A 23,644-nucleotide genomic window follows, 5' to 3' on the forward strand; every position below is an offset into this window, starting at 1 on the left:
TAGGACCTAATGATTCTTTGAATTTCCTCCATGTCTGTTGTTATGTTTCTCTTTTCATTTCTGTTTTTGCTTATTTGGATACTGTCACTCTGTTTTTTGGTTAGTTTTTCTAAGAGTTTTCTATCTTCTCAAAGAACCAGCTCTTGGTTTGGTGTTTGGTTTGTATCTAACTGATTGATTTCAGTCATGATTTTGATTATTTCCTGCCTTCTACTCCCCTTTGTTGTGCTGGCTACTTCATTTTCCTGGAGCTTTCAGAAGGTGTACTTAAAAAATGTTCTGGTATGATAACTTTGTAATTTCTTTTACGTTCTATGAACTTTTCTCTTAGCTATGCTCTCCTTACTTAGTGCTATGAACTTATCTCTTAGTACTGTTTTCACTGTGTCCCATAAGTTTGGATATGTTTTGCCCTCATTTTCATTAAATTCTAGAAAGTTTTTAGTTTCTTCATTTCTTCCCTGACACATAGATCAATGAGTAGAGTTGTCCAGTTTCCATTGAGTGTACAGGCTTTCTGTTGTTTCTATTGTTGTTGAAGTCCAGCTTTAATCCACGGTGGTCTGATAAGATCTAAGGCATTCTTTCATTTTGAAATGTGCCCCATAAACTTTCTTATATCTGCTGAGGCTTTCTTTCTGACTGACTATATGGTCAAATTTGGAGAATTCATTCATAATGTCTGTTAGCTTAATTATTTATCTATTTAGGTTTTGTTCAGATGACCAGTCAGTTGGTAAGATTTGGATGTCAAAGACACCCACTATTAATGTGTGGGATTCAATGTACAACTTAAGTTTGAACAATATTTCTTTTACAAATATGAATGCCCTTGTGTTTGGGTCACAGATATTCATTCAGAACTGAGATATCATCTTGGTAGATTTTTCTTTTGATGCATATGAAGTGTTCTTCCCTGTCTCTTTTGAACAATTTTGCTTGAAAAACTATTTTATTAGACATTAGAATTGCTACTCCTGCTTGCTTCTTGAGTCCATATGCTTGGAAAATGTTTTCCTAGGCACTTATTCTCAGGTAATGTCTATCTTTGTTGCTGAATCATGTTTCCTGTTTGCAGAAGAATGATGAATCCTATTTTCACATCCATTCTGTTTGCCTGTATCTTTTTATTTGGGAATTGAGTTCATTGATGTCAAGAGATATTAATGACCAGTGATTGTTGATTCCTTTTGTTTTAATTGTGGTGGTGGTGATGGTGGTGGGGGTGGTGGTGTGTGTGTGTGTGTGTGTGTGTGTGTGTGTGTGTGTGTGTATGTGTATGTGTATGTGTGTGTGCATGCATGTGCACCTGTGACATGCACACACATACACACACACACACACACACACACACACACACACACAAAATTCCCTTGTTTTTGCTGGTATGGATTATTTATTTCCGGTGTTTTCATGGATGTAGATATCCTCCTTGGGTTGAAGTTGTCCTACTATTTTCTATAGGCCTGGACTTATGGATAGATATTGTTTGAATTTGGATTTGTCTTGAAATATCTTGTTTTCCCTATCTATGGTGATTGAGAATTTTGCTCAGAATCATAGTGTGGGTTGGCACCTGTTAATTTTTAGATGTTGCAGAATATCTGTTCAGGCCCTTCTAGCATTGAGTCTCTGTTGAGAACTTAGGTATGATAGGTATGCCTTTGTATGTTACTTGGCCTTTTTCCATTTGAACTTTTAATTTTCTTTGTTCTGTGGATTTTGTGTTTTGACTATTATGTGGCAAGAGGATGTTCTTTTCTGCTCCAGTCTAATTGTTCTTCTATAAGCTTCCTGTGTGTTTATAGGTGTCTCTTTCTTTAGGTTTTAAAAGTTTTCTTCTTTAATTTTGTTGACAACATTTTCTGGGCCTTGGAGCCAGAAAGTTGACAAAACAAAGTAGTTGTCACCTTCTTCCTTCTCCCTCTCTCTCTACCTCTCCGTATCCCTCTCCTTCTCCCTCTCCCTCCCCCTCCTCCTCTTCCTTTTCTACCTCCTTTTTAAATTATCTTTAATCTTTTTGAGCAGTTAACACATTATCCCCTTCTTGGTCTGCCCTCTGACAGTTCCTAATCCCATTTCTCCTCTCTACCCTTGTCTCTTAAAGGATGTCCTAGGACTCTAGGGCTCTGGTACACTCTAGAGCGTTCCCTAACCTCCCACTTTCCAATGTTCCTTTCTTTCCTCTGACCATCAGGGCTTCAATCCTGTTCCCCCTACCCAATACCTGAACATGTTCCCCTCTTTCCCTCTCTGTTCCCTTTCCCACCTAGGTCCCTCCCTCTGTCCCTCCCCCCTCCTGTTACTGTTTTCTTCTCCCTCCCAAATGGGATTCAGGCATCCTCACTTGGGCCCTTTGGCTTGTTAACCTTCTTGAGCTCTGTGGATCTTGAGTATTCTGTACTTTTTTGCTTAATATTCACTTATTAGTGAGTACATTAAATTAGGTATTTCTTATTTACATTTCAATTATTATTCCCTTTCCCTGTTTAGGCCAACATTCCCCAACCTCTCCCCTCCCCTTCTATATGGGTGTTCCCTCCCCATCCTCCCCCTGCCCTCCCCCAACAGTCACGCTCACTGGGGTTCAGTCTTAGCAGGACCAAGGGCTTCCCTTCCCCTTCCACTGGTGTGCTCTTACTAGGCTATTCATTGCTACCTATGAGGTTGGTTCCCAGGGTCAGTCCATGTATAGTCTTTGGGTAGTGGCTTAGTCCCTGGAACCTCTGGTTGGTTGGCATTGTTGCTCTTATGGGGTCTCAAGCCCCTTCAAGCTCTTCCAGTCCTTTCTAAGATTACTTCAACGGGGGTCCCGTTCTCAGTTCAGTGGTTTGCTGCTGGCATTCGCCTATGTATTAGACATATTCTGGCCGTGTCTCTCAGGAGAGATCTACATCCAGTTCCTGTCAGCTTCTTTGTCACTTCTTTGCTTCATCCATCTTATTTAGTTTGGTGGCTGTATATGTATGGGCCACATGTGGGGCAGGCTCTGAATGGGCGTTCCTTCAGCCTCTGTTCTAAACTTTGCCTCCCTATTCCGTGCCAAGCGTATTCTTGTTACCCTTTTAAAGGAGTGAAGCATTCACATTTTGGTCATCCCTCGTTATTTCATGTGTTCTGTGCATCTAAGGTAATTCAAGCATTTGGACTAATAGACACATCAATGAGTCCATACCATGTGTGTTTTTCTGTGATTGGGTTACCTCACTCAGGATATTTTCCAGTTCCATCCATTTGCCTATGAATTTCATAAAGTCATTGTTTTTGATAGCTGTGTAGTATTCCATTGTGTAGATGTACCACATTTTCTGTATCCATTCCTCTGTTGAAGGGCATCTGGGTTCTTTCCAGCTTCTGACTATTATAAATAAGGCTACTATGAACATAGTGGAGAATGTGTCTTTATTGTATGTTGAAGCATCTTTTGGGTATATGCCCAAGAGAGGTATAGCTGGATCCTCAGGCAGTGCAATGTCCAATTTTCTGAGGAACCATCAGACTGATTTCCAGAATGGTTGTACCAGTCTGTAATCCCACCAACAATAGAAGAGTGTTCCTCTTTCTCCACATCCTTGCCAGCATTTGCTGTCACCTGAGTTTTTGATCTTAGCCATTCTCACTGGTGTGAGGTGAAATCTCAGGGTTGTTTTGATTTGTATTTCCCTTATGACTAATGATGTTGAACAATTTTTTAGGTGTTTCTAAGCCATTTGGCATTCCTCCATTTTGAATTCTTTGTTTAATTCTTAACCCCATTTTTAATAGGGTTATTGGTCTCCCTGAAGTCTAATTTCATGAGTTCTTTGTATATTTTGGATATAAACCCTCTATCTGTTGTAGGATTGGTAAAGATCTTTTCCCAATCTGTTGGTCGCCGTTTGTCCTAACAACAGTGTCCTTTGCCTTACCAGAAGCTTTGCAGTTTTATGAGATCCCATTTAGCCGATTCTTGATCTTAGAGCATGCCATTGGTGTTTTGTTCACGGGTTTTTCTCCAGTGTCCATGTGTTCAAGATTCTTCCCCACTTTTTCTTCTGTTAGTTTGAGTGTGTCTGGTTTGATGTGGAGGTCCTTGATCCACTTGGACTTAAGCTTTGTTACAGGGTGATAAGCATGGATCGATCTGCATTCTTCTACATGTTGACCTCCAGTTGAACCAGCACCATTTGCTGAAAATGCTGTCTTTTTTCCATTGGATGGTTTTGGCTCCTTTGTCAAATATCAAGTGACCATAGGTGTGTGGTTCTTGATGCAGCAAAAGAACTTTACCTTTATTTCTTTAATATTTCTAGAACTAGGTAAAATAAGGCTGACCATGACTGTATGGTCTATAGCCATCCTGTCATGACCACGCCTGGTATCATCAGTATCTGTTCATGTGAAGATCCAATTCTTGAGAATGCTGTTGTTTGGGAATTTATACATACAGTAATTTTCTAAATAAACACAGACTACTGAAGTTTTTGATAATATTGTTTATCTCTATATAAGTTTTGCATTATCCTTTATGAAGCTATTCTACAGAAGTGCTATTATTCAAAAGTGAAAAAGACTAGATCAGTGACTGTTTCATATTAAAACCAAGTGTCTAATTCCTTGCCAAATTATTAAAAGTGGTCTTTCTGGAGATGACTAGTCACCTTCTCTCTGCTTGGACTTGGATAAACTAAAAACTTGTAAAACACAATATTTTCTACAAGTCAAGTTAATGAAAATTTGTATAAACTGATGTATAGAATCTAAAAACACTATTTTTGGTTATCTAGAAAATTAAAAACAAAATTTTATTGACAAAGCTCTACTGTAACCTTCTTTTAAAATGCCAAGAAAGGGAGGGGTTATTTCAAAGCCATCTTCTCCTTTCATAAAAGAAACAAGCTAAGGTATTTTGAGAGATTTACCATAGGAACATAACCTATAACTACAAACCTGATTGAAAAATAGTAGCACTCATCTAAATATATGACATAGCCCAGGGAGTAATAGCAGGAAGTAGGCAAGTATGTAATACATTGGTTGCTAGGTTACTAAAGAGGGTATCACAAATTAAGGCAGCAGTACAGGAAATTGTAAGCTATGAACCATAAAACGAAAACCATGTCATGGGTAAATGACAGTTGAAAAATTGGCTTTTCCTTCTTGAGGTTTCATTCTTGAATTGGAATTTTATATCTGAATTTGAATATATGTCAGTTATTGGAATTAACATCTCAATATAAACTTTATTGTATATACAAACCATAACTGGTGGAATTTAGTAAGTTATAGACCTGAATTGGTAAGAGAAAGTAAAAAGTCCACTGTACATGTATATCCATGTAAAGCAATATCAAACATGCTTCATCTATAGTTATTGCTACAATAAAACTTGAAAAGCCAAATGTAGTCTCAATTCTCACAATGAACCCATTTGACACACAATGTTCCTGTTGCTAGCCTTAAAAATATTTGAAAAAGTCTGTTCCTATGAAATTCCTGATTATTTATTAGCTGTTCAGTACACACTTTCTACCAACTTCTGCATGCAAAGCAATTTGCGTATGTTGTGTAATGTAATGCATCTCTCAAGAGGTGTTTAGTCCTGCTTCAACAGATGAGATGAGTGAGGGATTAAATATACTTGTCCAAACTCATTTCACAACTGGCAGTCTGGTGGATTTAAGGAAAGCTGACCATTTTTCATAGACCTAAGTGTTTTGAACGCACTGTGCATGTACTCTACTGCTAAGCTATAGCCACAGCAAGTTTGAACTCTTAATTCATTATCATACTGCCAAAGGTTTAAAATGTTTTTCAAAAATGAAGGCTTCCCTTAAAAGAATTCATTTGGATTTAAGCTTTTATGTGTATTTCCAGACTTACTTAAAAATGATTTTTAAAAATTCCTATAGATATTTTCTTACTCAAAGCCAACATCCCTATTTTAGAGATAAGTAAGAGTAGATGTTTTCTACCAGTTCCTAAGAACATTGTCTGGCACCAAGTAACCTTTTAACACATATAATGAATAGAAAAGAACTTACCTAACTATAAAATTTATAGTAATTGAAAATAATGTTCTAATAATGAAGCAGTATGAGGGTGATCCTTTCTTGCTAGAGTAGGACAAATGTGTAGAATCAAGGTGAGTATAGAAAAAAAAATTCTGTCTAAAAGTTGATATCAGAAAACTCAGCCTTGTGGAGAAACTTATAAAATCTCCAAGAGAGCAATCACAGCTTCTATTACTAGGGATACTATCAAATTATATTGCATTGACTAGAAAATGCTGTGATAGGAATCATACAATAGTTTGATTTTGACCAAAAAAAAAAACTTGGTGTTATAAATACCCTGTAATATTACAGAGTGCTCTATATTACATCAATTATTTTTAATTTGATACTCTAAGGGCTCTGTTTTAACAGAACATTTTAAAAATGTTCATTGTTTTGTCTTTATTTCCATAATTTACTTCTAGAAAGCATATATTTTATGCATGGAAATATAAACCATGAAATATATTAATTAATGAATAAGAGGTACATAGAAAATTTCTTTTAGTTCTAATAACTTTTAAATACATGTAAAACTAGAATGCAAGCAAAATATTAGAGTTGGGATTATATTCATATATAATTGCTAGTGATATTAATGAGTTAGTTAAACAAAGTACGATCCTCAGAAAATTTGTTTATTCCACTAAAGCATAATTTATATTATTGCTAAGTTGACACTAGTATTTGAGTGCCATCTTTCTTTCTGGGCAGCTATATAATATATAAGAAAAATATATATATATATGCCAAATAGATAAGAGATAGATGGATGGATAGATATAAATTACTTCCTAGGTACAGATACCTCATTCATTATTGGTAAGACATAGATCAAAAGAAAGAAGATGGTCATATTTATTTGTTTCTATATATCTATAGAAAAATGCCTACTGGAACTGTCTAAGAGAAATTCCATTATTTTTCAGAAGCATAGAATCTGATTAATAACTCAGTTATTTTAAATCATCCTAGTGTATCAGCTTGCTTAAAAAATAATAGTACTTTAAACCTTTCAATAACCAGAATATTCTCAGAGTACCTGATAAAGAAGCAGTGTCCTCCTTGAGATTTAGTTGCTAACATATTACCTTTGGCAAGTTAATTTAAACCTTTAAAGAATTAATTATATATATTAATTATATATAATAATTATATATATATACATATATATATATATATGAATAGTCTGGTTCTCACCTTCCTAATGCTTAATATAGCGCTTCATGTTATGGTGACCCCCCCAATCATAAAATTACCTTCATTCCTAATTTATAACTGTAATTTTGCCACTGTTACAAATCATAATATAAATACTGTATTTTCTGATAGTCTTAGATGAACCCTGTGAAAGGAACATTCAACCCCCAATGGGTATGCAACCCGCAGTTTGAAAGCCACTCTATTAGATATTTTACTATATGACCACTTCAATATTTTCAGAGTGTTATAGCATTAAGTGTTCCAATCATTGTTAGAAAGAAAAATGAATTCTCTGCTTTTTGTCTTTTTCCCATAGTGCGTTCCAAGCCACCCATGCAAGAATCAAGGATTTCTACTTTGCTGGTTCATGCTCGGATGAGATGAATTAGTAAGTAGTTTATGTTAATTTATTCACTTAATGTATATTGAAGAATAATTATGTTACAGGTATATCCTTCAATAAAGAAAATAACGTCATTGTAAAAGATATTTCATTTTCATTCTATTGTGATATAGTGTAGTATAAGTTCAGGGCGCCAGTGTGAGGAAGTAAATAAGACCAGATAAGATTTACAGGTAAGGTACATTGGTGCTTGAAATGTTTATGAACAATCAAATAAATAACTATTTCAAGAGGCAAAGAAATAGTTAAACACATTTCAGAAATAGGTAAGGTCATTTAGAGAAGAAGCTTGGGGAAAAAAGATTAAAGGCCTTACAGTGAGATAGGTAAAAAGAATTACTTGGACTATAACAGTGGCAATGAAGTTGAAAACCAGTAGATATACTTAAGAAAACTTTAGGAGGGAAAATCAACTCAGTTTTCTACGGGACCAGACAATGTAGAAAGTGTCAAGGATGACTAGATATCTGATACATAAACCAAGATAGATTTCATCATAATTTTCAATAATATGGGGAATAGTGGAACATATTTCTGGGACAAGTGTATGAGTTTTGACTGAGAGCATGTAGGGTATCTTTATATATCCTATGGAATTTAAAGTGAACAGTGCTTTTGAGTAGATCTCAGAGTAAAAGATTCAAATGGAGATATCATCTACAGTGATAATAATACTTGAAGCCATAGGAATACTTGAGAACAATCTGTACAGTGGTTCACAAGGTCAGAATATACCATAGATATTATTAAAACACATATTTCTGGGGCCTATATTTAACTCATACAACTTAATCATTTAACAAGCCTCTGGGTAATGATGAGGATTTTGATGATTCTAGGGCTCTGAGAAACACTGACCTAGAAAGAGGACATAAGAAAAATAAGAGTGAAAAGGGACCTCTGGACAATTAAACATTTAATACCTGAGTATAGCCTGTAAAATAAAAATTTCAGGAATACAGGCATAATTGCAATGATTCTAAACATAATTATTTTATATACTCTGAGATTCTGTAGCAGAGACAGTATTATGCCCTAAAGAAGAAAAAATGATTATACTTTCTAACTGAATGCTTTTTCCAACTACAATTTATTTGTATTTATGATATTTGTCTCAGAAGTTAATGTGTAAGTATCTATAGATACAGGCATAAATGCCCATTTCCCCTATCCTAAATTATCTAAAAATATGCCTAAATTCAAAAACCAAATGATTTTAATCAGAGCTGTCTAATATTTACGTTACTTTGTTTTCTCGTTGTAAAGGTAAAACCAAAAATACCTTTAGATACCTTATACAATAGTTTCATTCAACATTCATCAATAATCACAGTGTTTTTACTGGCATTGGCAACTACAGAACAAATAGGATATTCTATGTACTATAGTTGGTGCTTTGGAAAATCTTTGGAGAATTGTTGAAAATAACTTTATCAAAGTGGTTGTTCAGCTGCCTTTTACAGGCTGATATTGTTTTGTATAATGAAGAAATATGTGCTATTCAATTACTTTTACATTAATTTGCTAGGATCTTTGAAATACTACACAATACAATTGACAAATCATTTCTTATTTATCTTCATTATTCTGCTGTCCATGAATTGACTATACCTCTGTGCCACAAATTAGTTGAAAATTTATTATTCTTTCAAGTATATCACCTTTAATCTGTGTATATTAAACACCATGTCTATAGAAGTAGATGGATGCAATTTTACCATTGTAACAAAAAAACTCATGTGAATAAAATATGCCCTGCCAGACATTAATTTCAAATTAAAAAAGCTTTTTGGTATTTTAAGCTACATCCTACAAATTTTAAGGCGAGTTAACTAACATTAACAATGAATTTTCATCTATAGCATGCTCTATATTCATGTTTAATTAAAATTAAATTAAATTACCCTTAATTTCAGAGAATATTGCTAACATTTGTATTCAACATGCCGGAAGGAAGGGTTGTTCTTTCTTTAGTGAGTTTATTATATCCCAATCTCAATTTTTAATTATGTTTAATTTAATACTGGTACATTGCTACTGTCTATAATTTATGCCTTAGAGACCCAAACACAACTTTCTTATTGTCTGGAGGAAAAAAATAACCTCCTTCTTGACAGCACTTAACTAATAACTTGTTATAAGAAGAAAATCAAATTCTAACAATTATCAGAGATGTTATATGAGCTTTCTCAGAAAAGGGAATTCTAATTAGAATAGCTAGAATCCTCATGAAAGGGCACCAAAAATATACCTAAATAAGTGCATTTTATGCTGTCAAGACAGAAAGTAAGAGAAGATTGGCATTTGGAAGAAAATAGAGAATAAGGGCAGTGTTTAAGTATAATCATGCCTCTTGGCCTCTTGTCTTCATGAAGAAGAAGTTGTGGTGCTTCAAAAGAGTTAAATCCATTACATGTTCGTTAAATGGCTTACAAAAGAGTTACAATGTGTCATTAGATACAAAATGACTAGAAGAAACAAATCTTAGACATTTGGCTGCTTAAATAACATCAAAACAATTCAACTGTTTCAAAGCAAAAGTGTTTTAACCCTGGCAATTAACATGTGACTCATTCTCCTTATCTTTTAATGTTCAAGTGCATTCTAAGTGAATGTATTCCATGGCATTCTCTCCATAACAATCTTTTCTAGTCTACAAATGCTAAAAGTACTCTGTGATAAGTCTTTGTTGGTTAAATGTAAAATATTCATATTACTATGTCACAATGTGCAGTAAGAACCCATAAATCTTCATTCCTTTTTTGCAGGGATTGTATGTAATGTAAAAATTTAACAAGTCTCATTTATTGAGAAAGAAATAATTAAAGCTAGCCAATAATTATTTTCATCTTCAGTATTTACTATTATTTTTCCCTCAAAATCATAGAAGTGAAAGAAAGGATACCTAAAACTGTTTAAATTAAGATAAATACATTGAAATATAATTGCCTTCACATATATAATTGGAAAGTGAAAATTAAAACATTGAAAGTCATATATGGCTATACCACCTTTAATTCACCTATCTCACTTGCTCTCTGATGCTAAGTAGGGTGTAACCTTGATAGTACTTGGATGGGAAGCAGTTTTAACAAATAATAAGTATTTTTTCCGTTTTATTAGGGAAAGAGATACTTTCATACTTCGAAAACAAAATTAACTACTTAACAAAAAAAAAAAACTGAGTTCAGGAGTTGACTAAAATGTCACCTAACTCAGTATAGTTTCACTGATCGAAGTTGTGAATCTAATATCAAAAACATGTAATAGCAAAAACTTCTAACATAAATTTGATTTTGCATTAATGTAAAATCACATTTTGGGTAATATTAGACACATAGACAAAAAGAGTAGCTACATTAGTATAATTTTGTCTACCAATTAAATTCTAATTTTTATACATAATTTGAATACAATATTTTAAGTGGTCTATTAACACAAATCTATAATCCCAATGCTTCTGCTCAGGCAGTAGGTTCTCAAGGACACCTCAACTACATTGTGAGATCTTATGTTAAAACAATTATTAAAAAATAATAATCTATATTCATAGTATATAAAATTAATATATGTATTTGTTTTAGTGACAAAATGCAGAAGAAAACTCCTTCAGTAGAGTTGTTCAACTTGATGGAAATAATTGTCAATTTAAAATATAAGGTTGTAACTTTAATATATGTTATGCAACTGAAATGGTAACCAGAAACAAAGTATCTTTGGACATATACAAAAGAAATAGATGTCACTGAATATAATTATAAAAAGTGAATGAAATTCAGAGGAAAGGAAGAGAAGAACAAGACCCACAATACCCGGAGGAAAATAAAACACACAACTGTCAATAGTGAGTCCTTCGATATCAGAAATTATATTTAAATGGAATATATTCTACAGTCAAAGGACAGATCATCTCAATTTATTTTTAAAAACTAGCAGATTTAAACCATATTATATAAGTGCATATAGAAAATGAAAGGATGAAAAATTTCCTTGAAAATGAAAACTGTGCTGGGGCTGTATATAGCACAGTGGTAGAAAGTGGAAACTAATTGAAAGCAAAAATGCCCAAATTTAATCAGGAAAAATATGAACTTTAAGTCAAGAATTGCTTTTTAAAAAAAATAAGAGCAAGGTGAAGATAGTTGTTGTCAATATTGGTGATCTGAAGTATATCACTGGATGTACATGATGAAAGGAACATGCGGACTCCCAAATATGCAGGTTTTCCTCTGACCTCCACATGCATGTGACATACATGCCTTGTGTCACATATACTATACAAGCATGAAAACATGTACACACAAACAAATGCAAATACAGAAAAATAAACAGAAACACATTCTTAAGTAATCATGGGAAATTCTCTAAGTTAGACCACTAAGTTGATCATAAAATAAGGTTTAGTATATTTTAAAAGGATTAAAGTTTACAAGTGTCTTTCCTTAACTAAAGGAAAGAAAAATAAAAATCCTTACAAATAATTCAGAATCTTTAATTTGATATAAAAACACTCAACACATTAATTTCTACTATTAAAAATATATATGTTAATCTACTCTTTTAAATCAAAAGAGTAAGAGAATTAAAACTTTGAGGTCAATATTGTTTTCAATTTGGTCATTCCTAAACCACTGAAAGTTAATTCACTCACTCTTTTCATCTCACTAGAGAAGGACCATGGCATTTGAGACCAAAAAGCTTAAAAAACAGTAAATTCATTCAATACTCATAAACAGTATTGGAAAAGCCAGTAATGGAATTATAAACTGAAAATTCAAAATGGTGGCTATTATCTGATGAAGTATATAGAAATGCATGTCATGCTAACTGTACAGATGACTCTAGTAAACACACCCATATTACAACTAAAGTAAGGCTGGGTTTTCATTGTTCTTAAACCTGACTGAATTTACAAGTCCCTAATGCAGCAAAAAATTGCAGTATGTGATGTTTTTATGATTACCACTTGCTTATTCATTTTATAATAGGTATCACCATGATATCTAGGTAAGTTAAGAGACATATTAGACAAGCAAAAAGACAAGGCTAAAAGTTCTATATAGAAAATTTCCCAAGAGTACACATGTATAAAGGACTGACAAATTTTTTGATCACAGATTTTAGGCATCATAAACTCTTGTTCTCCAGTGAATATATGTCAAATTCAACCTTATTTAAGTTCTGTCTGGTGGGAATAGAGGTTAGAAATATAATTGAATTGTTATTTCTAGTTTCTGTGTTTCATGTTTGTTCAAAATAATAATTCAACTCTCAATTATTTTATGAAAAATAAATAATCCACAAATATTTTGGAATTAAACACATGAATCAAAGAAGTCAAATGAGAAACTTAACAATACTTTGATGTAGAAAAAGATAAAAATAAAGAATATAAAATATACCAAAAACGTATAAGATGCAACAAAACCAGGGCTAAGAAGGAAGTTATAACCATAAACTGTGGTATTTTGTTTTGTGCTGCTGTAATACAACCCATATCAAAAGCAACTTGGCAAAGCAAGCGTTTATTTGGCTTTCACATCCCCACCAATGACAAGAGAAATTAGAGCAGGAACTCAAGGCTAGAACGTGGAGACGTGACCTTGAGTAGAGACCATAGCGAAATACTGCATACTGGCTTATTCCTCATGGATGGCTCAGAGTGCTTACCATGTACTCCAGAATCACGAACCTAGGAGGCACCTCCTGCATTATTCATTAAGCAACACAATGCCCAATAGACCTCTGTGTAGGTCAAGCATATGAAGCCATTTTCTGGATTAAGATTCCTTGTTCCCCAGTGTTTCTCATTTGTTTCAAGTTGAAAAACCAAAAATAAAATCCAATCAACACAAATGAACACATATACAAAAAAGAATGATCACAAATTAACAACTATAATTCACCCTTGTAAGAACAGTGAAACAAAGTAACCCTAAATCTAGAAGAAGGAAGGGCATGTTCTTGATAGAACCAATCTTAATGAGTTTTGTTCCCAGTACTCACACAGGGCAGCCATAAAAGTAATAATACTACAAAATTCCTAAATTAATTAAATTCACAAATAATAGAAAATTGAACAATGGAAGCACAACAAGTGTGTGACATTTAGTGGAGATACATTTCAATTCCACATGATTTAAAACTTCTGATATATATAAAACTTAGCACAATGAACTATATAGGAAAATAATTCAAATGATAAATTTTATTGTGGCTTCTTTAACTACAGCAGTGTGAAAAATACTCCATATAATTATGCCATGTAAATACATCAAAAATTATCCTAGTTCAGTAGAAACAAAAATCACCTATGACAATATCAATTACCCATGAGGATTCACATCATAGAAGGAATGGAAAAATGTATCTTAATTTGATAAAAATAGCCACAAATAAAATATATTTAAAATTAGAATTAATCTCGAAATAAGTATTTCATTCTAAGGTCAGGAAGAAAGTTGAAGTGTCTATTCTTATTATATATTCAATATTATACTTCAGATTTTTATTCTCTATTGTCAAACGAGAAAGGTGAATAAATGGGAGGATTTTTTTTTCTGGATCCTTCTGTTTTTTTATTATTATTATTAACTTGAGTATTTCTTATTTACATTTCGAATGTTATTCCCTTTCCCATTTCCGGGCAGACATCCCCCTATTCCCTCCCCCTCCCCTTCTTTATGAGTGTTCCCCTCCCCACCCTCCCCCCAACCCTCCCCCCAATCTAGTTCACTAGGGGTTCAGTCTTAGCAGGACCCAGGGCTTCCCCTTCCACTGGTGCTCTTACTAGGATATTCATTGCTACCTATGAGGTTGGAGCCCAGGGTCAGTCCATGTATAGTCTTTAGGTAGTGGCTTAGTCCCTGGAAACTCTAGTTGCTTGGCATTGTTGTTCATAAGGGGTCTCGATCCCCTTCAAGCTCTTCCAGTTCTTTCTCTGATTCCTTCAACGGGGGTCCTATTCTCAGTTCAGTGGTTTGCTGCTGGCATTCGCCTCTGTATTTGCTGTATTCTGGCTGTGTCTCTCAGGAGCGATCTACATCTGGCTCCTGTCGGCCTGCACTTCTTTGCTTCATCCATCTTGTCTAATTGGGTGGCTGTATATGTATGGGCCACATGTGAGGCAGGCTCTGAATGGGTGTTCCTTTAGTCTCTGTTTTAATCTTTGCCTCTCTATTCCCTGCCAAGGGTATTCTTGCCCCCCTTTTTTAATTAACTTATATTTCTTATATACATTTCGAGTGTTATTCCTTAAAGAAGGAGTGAAGCATTCACATTTTGATCATCCGTCTTGAGTTTCATGTGTTCTATGCATCTAGGTAATTCAAGCATTTGGGCTACCAGCTTATCAATGAGTTCATACCATGTGTGTTTTTTCTGTGATTGCTTACCTCACTCAGGATGATATTTTCCAGTTCCAACCATTTGTCTATGAATTTCATAAAGGCATTGTTTTGATAGCTGAGTAATATTCCATTGAGTAAATGTACCACATTTTCTGTATCCATTCCTCTGTTGAAGGGCATCTGGGTTCTTTCCAGCTTCTGGCTATTATAAATAAGGCTGCTATGAACATAGTGGAGCACGTGTCTTTTTATATGTTGGGGCATCTTGTGGGTATATGCCCAAGAGAGGGGGTATATTTGGATCCTCAGGCAGTTCAATGTCCAATTTTCTGAGGAACCTCCAGACTGATTTCCAGAATGGTTGTACCAGTCTGCAATCCCACCAACAATGGAGGAGTGTTCCTCTTTCTCCACATCCTCGCCAGCATCTGCTGTCACCTGAGTTTTTGATCTTAGCCATTCTCACTGGTGTGAGGTGAAATCTCAGGGTTGTTTTGATTTGCATTTCCCTTATGACTAAAGATGTTGTACATTTCTTTAGGTGTTTCTCAGCCATTTGGCATTCCTCAGCTATGAATTCTTTGTTTAGCTCTGAACCCCATTTTTAATAGGGTTATTTGTCTCCCTGTGGTCTAACTTCTTGAGTTCTTTGTATATTTTGGATATAAGGCCTCTATCTGTTGTAGGATTGGTAACGATCTTTTCCCAATCTGTTGGTTGCCGTTTTGTCCTACCCACAGTGTCCTTTGTCTTACAGAAGCCTTGCAGTTTTATGAGATCCCATTTGTCAATTCTTGATCTTAGAGCATAAGCCATTGGAGTTTTGTTCTGGAAATTTTTTCCAGTGCCTATGTGTTCGAGATGCTGCCCTAGTTTTTATTCTATTAGTTTGAGTGTATCTGGTTTGATGTGGAGGTAAGTGGGAGGATTTTTAATCACCGGTAATATGATTATCTATACAGAAAATTGATCCAAGTCATTTTGAAAATATGTGTAATGAATGAAATGAGCAAGATTCTAGTTAAAAAGCAATGTATGAAATCATTTGTTTTTATTTCAACCACAAGCAATCAGAAATTAAAATTCTAAAATTCCATTTGAAATAGTATCCAGACATATTAAATACTTGAATAATTGAGCAAGAAGGCTCAGCAGATAAGGGTACTTACTGCCAGACCTGAGTTTCATCCTCAAGACAGACATGGTTGAAGGAAGGGACCAATTCCTGCAAGTTGTCCTCAGACCTCCACACATGCATATACACACTCAAAATAATTAAAAGGTAATCACTTTTAAAATATTTTAGCTCTTTAGAGATTTCCATGAAAAATATGTGTAAAAAGTATACATTAAAAAATGAAAAACATTGCTAAAGTATTTAAAATACACTTAAGGGGAAAGCATGCCATTACGTGGTTCAAAGGCTCAGTAATACTAAGACAATTTTACTTTCTAAAGCTATTTATTGTTTTTATTGTAAATCAAGCCAAAATTTTAATAGCCTTTAAAATAGAAGATGGCAAACTGAATCTAAGTATTATAAGGGATGGCAAAAATTTATATATTACATATATTTTAATGCTATAATTTATTATATTATAACATCTATATTATTATTAATATATATTAAATTAAATTAAAAACAAAATTTTATATCTACCATGACCTCTATATAAAACTAATAAATAAAGGCAATGTCGTATTAATCAGGGCTGAGGTTGTAACTCAGTTGGTTGAGTGATTGTTTAGTAATACATAAAGCACAAAAAGCACCTGATTTGATCCTCAGCACTATAAAAACCAGGTACGGTTTCTCTTCCTTCTAATGCATGGACTTAGAGGCAAACACAGGAAGATCATGTTAAAGTCATCCTTTGTAGAACATGTTTGGTGCCAGCTTGGATACATGTAGATCTCTGCTACATATATACCAGGGCCTCCGCACAGCTTGTGTGTGCTCCTGGTTGGTAGCTCAGTCTCTGGGAGCTCCCTGTGGTCTGGGCAAGTTGAGACTGTTGGACTTCCTATTGGGTTACTTCCCCCTTCAGCTTCTTTAATCCTTCCCATAATTCAACCATAGGGGCCCCTGACATCAGTCCAATGGTTGGGTGTAGGTATCTGCATCTGCCTCAGTCAGCTGCCGGTTAGACCTCCCTTGAGGACAGCCATGCTAGGCTCCTGTCTGTAAACACATCATAGCTTCAATAATAATGTCAGGCCTTGGAGCCTCCTCTTGAGCTGGATCCCAAGTTGGGCCTGTCACTGGACCTTTCCTTCAATCTCTTCTCCATTGTTGTCTGTACAGTTCTTTCCGGCAGGAACAATTCTGAGTCAGAAATTTTGACTGTGTGTTAGTAACCTTGTCCCTCTGCTTTAGGACCTGTCTACCTACTGGAGGTGGACTCTTCAAGTTCCCTTTCTCCAATGTTGGGCATTTTGGCTAAGGTCACCCGCAATGAATCCTGAGAGTCTCTCACCTCCTGGATCACTGGCACTCTCTTAGTGGTCCTCCCAACTCCCCAGTCCCTGAGGCTGCTTATCTCCATTCATTCTCTTGGTCCTCTAGTCTTCTCTCCTGGCCCCCATACCAGATCCTGTTCTCCTTTTCTCCTTTCCCTCTTCCTCCCCTCTCATCCCATATCCCTCCCTCCCTCCCTCCACCACCCATGAACATTTCCCTCCCCCTTCTAAGTGGGGTTGAAACCTCCTCACTTGGGCATTTCTGCTTATTACTCTTCTTAAGATCAGTTTTATCCTAGGTATTCTATGCATTTTGGGTAATATCCACTTATAAGTGAGTACATACCATGCATGTCATTTTAGGTCTGACATACCTCTCTCAGGATGATATTTCCTAATTCCATCCATTTGCCTCAAAAACTCATGATGTTGTATAAATGAACCACATTTGTCAGTTAAGAGACATCTTGGTTGTTTCCAGTTTCTGGCTATTACAAATAAGGCTGCTGTCAACATGGTGAAGCACTTGTCCTTGTGGTATGGTGGAGCATCTTTTGGGTATATGCCCAAGAGTGGTAAAGCTGCGTCTTCAGGTAGAACTATTTCCAATTGTCTGGTATACCCAGTTTGGATTCCCATCAGCAGTGGAGGAGTGTTCCTCTTTCTCCACATCCTCACCAACATGCTGTTACCTGAGGCTTTAATCTTACCCATTCTGATTGTTATGAGGTGGAATCTCAGGATGGTTTGATTTGAATTTCCTGAATGACTAAGGTTTGAACATGTCTTTAAGTGCTTCTCAGCCATTCTATTTTCTTCTGTTGTGAATTATCTCTTTAGATCTATACCCCACTTTTTTTTATCTTTATTAACTTGAGTATTTCTTATTTACATTTCGATTGTTATTCCCCTTCCCAGTTTCTGGGCCAACATCCCCCTAACCCTCCCCCTCCCCTTCTATATGTATACCTCACTTTTTAATTGAGTTATTTGGGTTCTCAGAGGTTGACTTCTTGAGTTCTTTATACATTTTGGATATTAGTCCTCTGTCACATGTAGAGTTACTGAATATTTTTTCCCAATCTGTAGGTTGCCAATTTGTTCTATTGATCGTGTCTTTTGCCTTATGGAAGCTTTTCAGTTTCATGTGATCCCATTTATCAATTTTTTGATCTTAAAGCTTTAGCCATTGGTGTTGTGTTCAAATTTTTTTCTGCTGTGTGTTCAAGTCTCTTTCCCACTTTCTCCTCTATTATATTCAATGTATATGGTTTTATGTTGAGGTCCTTGATCCACTTGAACTTGAGCTTTGTGCAAGGTGACAAATACGGATCTACTTTTATTCCCCGACATACCAGTTAGACCAGCACCATTTATAGAAGACTAGAATTTGTGTTTTTATAAATTATATCACTCAGCTTTTAGTAAGTGCATGCATTCACCCAGAACATTCTAAGTGTATAATATATAGATGTAATAAGAGGACAAAAATGAAGGCCAACTCCCCTTGTCAACATGCCATGAGATAGGATAAGGGGATGAATATTTAAAGGAAAATGGTGAAGCAGTATAATATATGCTGTTATAGAGATTTAGATAGTTCTCCCTTCAGAGGACTTACGTGAGGCAGCACTGAAATTTTGAATTTACCCTGAAAGAGATTGAAAGTTACTGAAAACTCGTAACCATCAACTATGGTAGTGATTGATTTATGTTTAAAGGAGATCATACTGTATGATATTATGGAAGACAGATTTAATAGTGGAAAATTGGCAGCATACATGATCATTAAAAATATCTTAGGTGGGGGTTGGGGATTTAGCTCAGCGGTAGAGCGCTTGCCTAACAAGCGCAAGGCCCTGGGTTCGGTCCCCAGCTCCGAAAAAAAAAATATCTTAGGTGAGTGTCATGATTCATGCCCATAAACCCAGTACTCAGGAGGCTGAGTCAAAGGGAATGAAATATCTACATAAAGTTGTAACTGGAAATGGTGGGATGCAATTACAGTTCTAGCCACTAGGGAGAGTGAAGAAAAAATATGAGTTTGAGATAAGGCCAGCCTGGACTGTATAGGCAATTTAACAATATTTTGACTGAAAAACATATAATTGGAGCCAGATAGCAAATGTTTCTATTGTAACTGAAGTCTGCCACACTGAGAATGAAATACTGTTGGATATAGAAATGAACATTCCATAGGACATAATCACAAAAAAGGATCTGGAAAGCATGATCACATTTTCTCCTTTAGAGAACTCAAAATTGACTTTCTTAGTATCCTACCCAATAAACGTATTAGAATTTATGACATCTAATCTTTGATTTTAATCTCATCCTCATCAGAAAAAAAAAACTTTGGAAGTTTACTTCAAAACTTTCAATGCTATATATACATCTTATCTAAAATACCACTAGCCTTTAAAATTTAATATTTACCACAATAATTTAAACAGCTCATTCAGAGCACATACACTATGTTCACAAACCATATAACAAGAAATTTTGAGAAGTTCCTTTCAGTGAGGATATCTTTATCTTAATAGTGGAAGACCCATTTTGACATCTTTTTTTTTTTTTGGTTCTTTTTTTTTTTTTCGGAGCTGGGGACCGAACCCAGGGCCTTGTGCTTCCTAGGCAAGCGCTCTACCCCTGAGCTAAATCCCCAACCCCGCCATTTTGACATCTTACCCTCTGCTTTGTAAAGTATTGTCAAACTAGGGCCCCCCTAAGTTATGATGATAGATACATTAGATGACTAGATCTACAAAAGATTTTCATAACTGAAGAATATCAAGGATAAGTACCACTGTGACCTGATGTGTATAACTTAACAAAAATTACAAATTGTTTTATTAAATTACTGTGCTTAATTAACCAAAATGAATTTATATACCTGCACACCAACGTATTTCCTAGTAATTATTTGTCTTTACATTTCTATACATATAATTGTGAGGCCCCCAGGAAGGACATACTGTGTTGTGTGACTATGTTTGTATTAGGACAATAATTGTAAACAAATATAATTGGTTTTATAAAGCACTACTAAAGCCCTTATATACAAGATAGAAATAATGTTTAGCTATTTTCCTCCCTTTTTTATTCTTTCACTACCCTATTCTGTACAACATTCTTAGAATGTTAAAATTTTGATTTTAAAATCTTCAGGATGATAATAATACCAAAATATTTCCAAGATATATAAATATTAAACTTGCTAAGTTGTTTAAATTAGAGAATATTCTTAAAAAATACACATGGAAGTAAGGGTCTGTGTAATGTAAGCATATAATGTGGAAAGGGAGTATGATAAAGTCATTATAATGAGTAGAAAATTCATTAATCTTATTTTTCTAATAATTGGTTGAAAGAGTGCATTGTGTTCTTATTTGCCAGGCCAAAGAATAAGTGCTAGAAAAGGTGTGCATCCAGTGGTGCCTTCTGCCATTTTCCACTGTTCTAATATTTGCTACCCATGTTCAACTGGGCCCACATTCCCCTCATTCCTATGGCACATGCACTGTTATTGCATCCTCTGTGACTTCACAATAGGCCCCTGCTTGTTGCCTAGGCATCGGAGGTGCCCATCCAGGTCTAGAGCCATTAGCAGGCTGCCCGGAGCAGGAGCTCTGGCCTCTCCAGGCAGCGGTGTCTGACAGCAGTTGTGCGGCCTTGGGGCTTAACAGCCTCCCCACAACAGCGGATTCTCTAGCTACAGACAGCACATCAGCCAAAATTCCAAGTCCCAGGAGTTGTGTAGCCCTTCAGGTACAATTAAGAAGCCCTTGGTACTCTCTACTCCTATCCACCTCCCTGGACATATCCTTAAGAACCCAGCTCACTCCTTACCTCAACCCAGCCCACCCATCACCCCAACCCAGCCTACCTACTCCTCACCGAAACCCAGCCCTTGCTCCAACCACCTACCACTCTGGCTTCTCATAACTGGGTCCTGTATCACCAAAGCCATCTACCACTTCCTAGACCCAGTACGAAGAATTTGTCTATTTCTTCTTGGGGACCATGGCTCTAAAGCGTATTGAAAAGGAGCTCCTGGACCTGGCTCGTGATCCTCCAACCCAGTGCTCTGCAGGCCCTGTGGGGGAAGATATGTTTCATTGGCAAGCGACCATAATGGGGCCTGATGACAGCCCCTACCAAGGCGGGGTCTTTTTCCTGGCCATCCATTTTCCAACAGATTATCCATTCAAACCACCCAAGATTACATTCACCACAAGAATTTACCATCCAAATATCAACCGTAAGGGAAGCATTTGTCTAGACATCCTGAGATCTGAGTGGTCACCAGCACTGACAGTATCTAAAGTTCTCCTGTCTATCTGCTCTCTATTGTGTGATCCTAACCCAGATGATCCACTGGTTCCTGAAATTGCAAAAATCTACCGCAAAGACAAGAAAAAATATGATAGACTGGCTCGAGAGTGGACTGAGAAATTCGCTATGTGATGTCAACATGTAATCTCATGGCCGTAATAATAAAAGCAATGCTGGTGGTTCAGTTTATTGGATGTCTCTTGCTTATTTTCTATGGTGTGAAATATTTGTCATTCTTTTGAGAACACAATGAACATCTTTTGAACAGACTAAAGTGGAAAAGGGAGAAGTGGCCTATAGAGAAGGTAGTGGGGGCTGGAGGGAGGGAAGGGGAAAGGAGTTGGTGGAAGATAGGGAGCAGTAGAGAGGAGATATGGGAAAGAGTGGTACAGGAAGACCAGATTCAATTTGTATTTGACTAAAAAAATTTCCTTATTGATTCAAGGTTGGAAAATATAAGAAGAACAAGGTAACTGCTTTAGATGAGAACATCAGTTCAACCAACCAGTGGGGGAAACATTGTGAAACGGAATTTCACTATGTAGTTTATACTGGCTGTGCTCTCAAAAGATAGCTTTCCATGTTCACCTCAAATAACCCATATTCATGCCTCAGTCTCACAACTTCTGAGATTCCAGGCATTTGCCACAACTCCAAGACCCACTGGGAAGATATTTTAAGATTTTTTTATTGGATTTTTTTTATTTACATTTCAAATGTTTTCCCCTTTCCCGGTTTCCCGTCCATAAACCTTCTATCCCATTTCCCCTTCCTTCTTCTATGACGGTGTTCCCCTACCCAACTACTCGTTCCTTACCCCCTCCCAACCCTGACATTCCCCTACACTAGGGAGTTCAGCCACAGCAAGACCCAGGGCTTCTCCTCCCATTGGTGCCCAACAAGGCCATCCTCTGCTACATATGCAGGTGGAGCCATGGGTCTGTCCACGTGTACTCTTTGGATGGTGGTTTGGTCCCTGGGAGCTCTGGTTGGTTGGCATTGTTGTTCTTATGGGGCTGCAAGCCCCTTCAGCTCCTTCAATCCTTTCTCTAACTCCTCCAATGGGGACCCCATTCTCAGTTCAGTGGTTGGCTGTGAGCATTCGCCTCTGTATTTGTCATACTCTGGCAGAGTCTCTCAGGAGGCAGCTATATCAGGCTTTCTCCTGTCAGCATGTACCTCTTGGCATCCCCAATAGTGACTGGGTTTGGTGGTTGTATGTATATGAGCTAGATCCCCAGGTGGGCCAGTTTCTGAATGGCCATTCCTTCAGTCTCTACTACAAACTTTGTCTCCATACCTCTTCCTATGAATATTTTTGTTCCCCCTTTTAATAAGGACTGAAGCATCCACACTTTGTCCTTCTCCTTGAGCTTCATGTAGTCTGTGGATTGTATCTTGGGTAATTCAAGCTTTTGGACTAATATCCACTTATCAGTGATTGCAAACCATGTGTATTTTTCTGAGATTGGGTTACCTCACTCAGGATGATATTTTGTAGTTCCATTTTTTAATGGAAGCATTTAAAGAGGACATTTTGTTGTCGTTGTTTCATTTTTGAAATTGCTTGCATAGTTTAGTTCCTTTCAATTGACAAAGAAGAATGAGAGGTCAGTCATTTCAAATATTTTATTCCCATTTATTGATCTACTATTATTGCAAAATCTACAGAAGCACCAGTTCTTACAGATGGAACTATAATATACATTTTATAAGCAAACCTATTAACAGTGTAAGCAAATTCATATGTTAATTATCGGTAATAGTTTGTCTATGTCTAAACGTAACAGCCTTTTGCAATGAATAAACGCATTGAAATGATTTCAATACTGATTTAGTTTATCAAATGAGTGCAAATA

The 23,644-nt window shown here is 35.9% G+C and overlaps 1 protein-coding gene across 2 annotated transcripts; it reads left to right on the forward strand.

Moving 5' to 3' along the window:
* The first annotated feature begins 15,512 nt into the window (after positions 1–15,512).
* Positions 15,513–21,917, forward strand: LOC116888619 (ubiquitin-conjugating enzyme E2 D2-like). 2 transcript variants are annotated; one of them, XM_032889916.1, is made up of 2 exons: positions 15,513–15,531; positions 21,559–21,917. In XM_032889916.1, the coding sequence occupies exons 1-2, from the start codon at positions 15,513–15,515 to the stop codon at positions 21,915–21,917; spliced, it is 378 nt and encodes a 125-aa protein (XP_032745807.1). The 2 variants fall into 2 exon arrangements, with proteins under 2 accessions (XP_032745807.1, XP_032745808.1); XM_032889917.1 differs by lacking the exon at positions 15,513–15,531 and having other exon boundaries at positions 21,471–21,917.
* Positions 21,918–23,644: the final 1,727 nt, after the last annotated feature.

Source organism: Rattus rattus, chromosome X (assembly GCF_011064425.1).
Source record: "Rattus rattus isolate New Zealand chromosome X, Rrattus_CSIRO_v1, whole genome shotgun sequence".
Classification (NCBI taxonomy): Eukaryota; Metazoa; Chordata; class Mammalia; order Rodentia; family Muridae; genus Rattus; species Rattus rattus.

Coding starts and splice junctions, on each gene's coding strand:
- LOC116888619 (XM_032889917.1), top strand. CDS start 21,474: ATGGCTCTAAAGCGTATTGAAAAGGAGCTCCTGGACCTGGCTCGTGAT.